This window comes from Nuphar pumila, chromosome 2, assembly GCF_984573655.1.
Source record: "Nuphar pumila chromosome 2, dmNupPumi1.hap1.1, whole genome shotgun sequence".
NCBI classification, from domain to species: domain Eukaryota; kingdom Viridiplantae; phylum Streptophyta; class Magnoliopsida; order Nymphaeales; family Nymphaeaceae; genus Nuphar; species Nuphar pumila.
Window position 1 is genome coordinate 6,664,521 of NC_143250.1, and position 4,764 is coordinate 6,669,284.

At 40.2% G+C, this 4,764-nt stretch overlaps 1 protein-coding gene across 2 annotated transcripts; it reads left to right on the forward strand.

Moving 5' to 3' along the window:
- The first annotated feature begins 381 nt into the window (after positions 1-381).
- LOC149844603 (uncharacterized) lies at positions 382-4,544 on the forward strand. Of its 2 annotated transcripts, XR_016429788.1 has the most exons (5): positions 382-521; positions 1,046-2,396; positions 2,489-2,719; positions 3,741-3,974; positions 4,225-4,544. XR_016429788.1 is itself a non-coding variant. In XM_089994921.1 (4 exons), exons 2-4 carry the CDS (start codon positions 1,048-1,050, stop codon positions 3,877-3,879), a joined length of 1,719 nt encoding a protein of 572 aa, XP_089851047.1. In that variant the 5' UTR covers positions 382-521; positions 1,046-1,047; the 3' UTR covers positions 3,880-4,114. The 2 variants fall into 2 exon arrangements, 1 of the variants encoding a protein (XP_089851047.1); XM_089994921.1 differs by lacking the exon at positions 4,225-4,544 and having other exon boundaries at positions 3,741-4,114.
- Positions 4,545-4,764: the final 220 nt, after the last annotated feature.

Below are 4,764 nucleotides of genomic sequence, written 5' to 3' on the forward strand. Positions count from 1 at the left end.
AGCCAGATAAAATTTGTGAAATTTTTCATACTAAACCGGGGCTTGACCCAAGTTCTCATTAAGATCCACACGTTTTTAATGTAAAAAAGATAAAAAAAAAATATTATTTTACAGGGTCTGGTTCATGTAATTCTCATAGGACCCGGGTACGGTTCTCTTATAGTGGGTCCGGTTGGATCTGGAACCGGACCCGGTACCAGAACCTGAAATCAGAACCGGGTTCGGTCTCACAGGGGTCCGAACCAGATCCTACCCGTTGGCACCCTTACATCCAAACTCTGAGAATTCAAACTCCGTTCTATACAAACACATCCTAAAGCCAAGGCAGTCTAAGGGGCGAGGTGAGTCAACCGCTATATACGAAGAAACCCCCAAAATAGCGCGGTCCTGTGAATCCCTATCGCCCCCACCGAGCCTGTTCCAGATGACCCGTTAGGGTTATCACCTTCTTCTTTTCCTGCACCATTTTCTTCGGTTCCCCTCTGATTTCAGAAGAGTTGAAGCTATCTTTGTTGAAGAAGGTATGTTGGTGACCTTCATTTCTCTCATTTTATTCTCGTTATCGTTCTTTTCACATTGATTTCGACATGCGCATCATGAAAAATGATGGTTTTTTGCGTTCCATTGTCGCAAAATATTGATTCTGTTTGGTGTTCACTCGTGGAATGTATCGTCTAAGACAATTTGAGGTTTTATTGTTTTGGGGTTCTTTTAGGGAATATTGGGGTTTTGAGTTGGGAGCCATATGAGTTTTGTGATTTTGAGATTTTGGGTACTTTGATCTTGGCAGTGATGGCTGCTTTTCGACTGTCGAATTCCTTTTTTTATGTCAAAATTTTTCCTTGAATGTGATTCGGTTTTACGGGGTTTCTCTATTCCGCATTGTAGTTGCGATGTGTTAGGATTTTGTTTTGCAGCAAAGATCAGTTTTGTGGTGGTTGGTTGGTAGGAATTATTGATGATTTTTTCTCTTTTCCATGTTTGCGATTATTTTTCGAGTTCTTATGCTTGGTTTTTATTGTATGTTGATTTGGGGATGTAAAAGTGATGACTTCTGGATCGCCTGATAAAGAAGTGGATGCTTCAATGGATGTTGATGAGAATGATGATGGGATCGCTGTTGCTGATAAGCGGTCAGGTGCATTAGATTTGAACCTAGCGGCATGTAAAGATGATGAGGATTATGGTCATGGGAATGAGGGCCGGGATCATCGGTCGCCGATGGATTTAAATCAACAGGAGCTTCGGGGTGGCGTGCATCCGTTGTCTTTGGCAAATGATAGTTCTTGTCATGAAGTGGAGAATGGTGACCATTTTGGGAAATCAGTTATGTCGGCAGAGGATGAAGCTTCTGGAGATGATGCTGGGAAGGACTGGGAGAGGGAGGGTGTTGATGATTATGTGGGGAGCTGTTTGTCTCCAAGAATGACTGCATCTTTGCATGATGAAAAGGTGAAGGGTGACTGTGGTGTTCATGGTGGTACGTTGGCATCAATGGAAAAACAGAATTCAAGTATTTCAGTCAGAGAAATGGAGAAGAAAGAAGTTGAACATTATGATGGTAAATCAAACATATCTCCATCAAATAATGGGATTAGGAACAAGGGCCATGTTGGCCAACTTGGAGATTTGGCAGCTGAAGCTGATGAAAACCATCCCAATGATGGGTTTGCCAAAGGTTATTCTGATCATTGTTCGAAAGAAAATCAGATGGAATATTCGTCTGACAATATGCAGAAGGATGACTCCTATGGTTCAGGGAATTTGCAGCCCCAACCTTACAGTAGAGACATGGAGGGAGGAAATTCTCACCATTGTTCCGTAGGAAGGACCCCAACAAGATCAGCTTCACCAGTGAGGCAGATGTCAGCTTCCCCTGGAAGATCTCCTTACAGCTTTCCATCTGAAGAAACAAAACTGCCTTCTCATGTCAATGGTTCCCAAGGATCACCAACATCTGAAAATCAAGAGTTGCACGTTCATCAGCATGAAGTTCCAAACTCACTGTCGAGGAAGTGTAGTGCATCCCCTCTGAGATCGCCAAAGGATCATTCTGAACAGAAAATAAAGACTTCTCAGGATAAGTTGCAGCAAGATCCTCCCCCTCTTGAGGAGAGACTGGCTTCTCCTGTGAACAAGGCATCTGGTTCGCCTGGAAGATTGCACCAGCTAGATTCCCAGCACAAGAATGATTCTTCTCAAGGTCACCTGTCTGCTTCACCAAGAAGAAGATATTCGTCACCGGGAAATCATAGAAGACATGAACGATCAGTATCTAGATCACCCAGCCGGCGAAAGGAGCGGAAGGATGTCTCTTCTGGTTCAAGAAGAGATTACCGAGATAGGTCCCGCTCAAGGTCCCCCTACAGCAGGGATCGCTACAGGAGATCCCCAAGGTGTGACATTTTGATCATTTTTAGGTGCTATGCTGAATGATCTTTTAATTTTAGTTAAAGCTTATGGTGTGATTGTTTGCTTAATTTGTCAGGAGGGGGTATTCCCCTCGACGAAGGTCCCCTCCATCAGCTTATCATTCTCGCCGTCGGTCTCCAAGGAGGCGACCTTGGTCACCACCTCCAAACCGGAGTACCGGAGTGGGGAAACCTGGAAATAGTTTGTTTGTTGCTGGTTTCAACTTTGTCACCACCGAGAGAGATTTGGAGAGGAAGTTCTCTAGATTTGGTCGTGTGACAGATGTCCGCATTGTTCGGGACAGGAGGTATGGAGAAATTTGTCTGTCCTTTCGTTTAGTCATTTGAACACATTTGTAACTGTGAATTTCTTTTAGTATCTTGGTGTCATTGTTGTTCCTATTTCTGAAACCAAAGATCTATATTTGACTTTGGTTGAGCTTTTGGAGTTTGAATAAAAGGAGCATGCCATCTACTGATTCTAGAACAGTCCACAACATTGAGTTTATATCTGTTAAACAGTGGTTGAAAATGGCCAAAGTGAAGGTTAAGATTTAATCAGAAACTTGACTCATGAAAATGAGTTATTGCATGTTAGTTGCTTCTGTGTTTTACTATTAAATTTTGATTGTCAAAGCTGCATTTTGAAGCTAGCACATAACATGGGTACATATATGTAAGGATTTGGCTGATTCAGACATCAAAATTGAAAATGACGCCCTTTAAATGTTTGACTTTTCTTTTTTTCTTTTGCATAAAGTGGTCTCGTGCATGTTTTTGATCTGGGTACTGGATCTATTCAATCCTCTAACTATGGCACACCACTTATCATGCATATCCCATGTCAACACAACAAGCACTCGGATAGTCCAGAAAACCTCATGGACACAGTCAACATTGTAACATTATATTTGTTTTTATGATCTTAATTATTTGTATTCACTTGCATTCTTTTTCTTTTAGAATTGTCATCAATTACATCACATTTTAATTTCTATTTAGTTTTACTATTTGATGTTTTAAGTTATAGTGATTTAGAAGTGTTGTTATCTACATATACATAAATACATATTTCCATCTATGTATGTGTGTGTGTGTTTCTATAGCCGTGTCATCGTGTACTAATTTTCAAGAATTGTTGTGTCGTACCAAGCTATATCCACTTGTGTCGATCTAATTGCCTATTTATGATTTTGTTTACGCAATTGCTTATTTACTCTTCGCCAAGTCCTTGTTGTTTCATGAGTTGACTACTTTATATCTGTTCATTCATATTACATTTACAGCAATTCTAATGTTGGATCCTTTTTCATTTATAATGTGCCTTAGGTCTGGTGACTCACGCGGTTTTGGCTTTTTGTCCTTTGAACGAGATGAGGATGCTGATGCTGCAATTCGAGCTTTAGATCAGACTGAATGGAATGGGCGGATTGTCTTGGTGGAGAAATCAAAGACACGTGCTCGCTAATGGTTGTGTTTTAGTTTGAGAAGTCTATCCTTTGGTGGAGATGCTGGGGCTTTCAATTGTCTCAATTTTGTTTCCTGCCATGGGCTTGTTACATGGCAAGTACTACCGAAAACCAGAATTCTGACATTGTAATTGGTTAAGTCATGCTTTAGCATTGTAGAACCTTCTTTTTTGCTACTTGAGTATTATTACTCTGACTTTTGAAGTAGATATTATAAAAAAAAGTGACTTGCTTTCTCACTGGGTTACGTCGTGCAAAAGATTTAAAAGAGTTTTCTGATGTTTAGTTGTCTGTTTTGCATGTTTGATTGGTGCACTAAAATGACCCCTTGCATGATCTTTCAGGGCTTACCAGTGGTTAAATGAGAATTATGTACCTTGTTTTTCTGCATGAGAGCCCGTACCTTAGTTTTGTTCGAGCACCCACTGTACCTGGAAATATCGACGTGAACATTTTTGCGTTTGTCAAACTTATCTTTATGGAGGTCATGTACGTTTGCCAATTCTCAACTTGATATCTGAAAGCAGGCATCATGCCACTTTGAGTGGCTTGGCTGGATGGGTGCATGGTGAATATATTCTTTTGTTCAGCATATCTTAAACACTTCCTATTTGTTCTATATTTAGACCTATTGCTGCAGGAAATGGGAGTGCATGTTTTAGAAGGTAAAGTATATTTCAAGCTCAAATAGTGACTCTTGCTATGAAATTTCTTGTGGTGTTTGTTCCATAGTCACAAATATTGGTATCAGCTATATCTCGGCAAGGTATAATATCGGGATTTTATTGGTTTTCTAATAAATCTCAGAATTTAAGAAATAAAATAAAAAATAGGAAAAAATAAGAAAAAATAAATGTAAAGCCTCCTTTCTCTCTTCCTTCCTC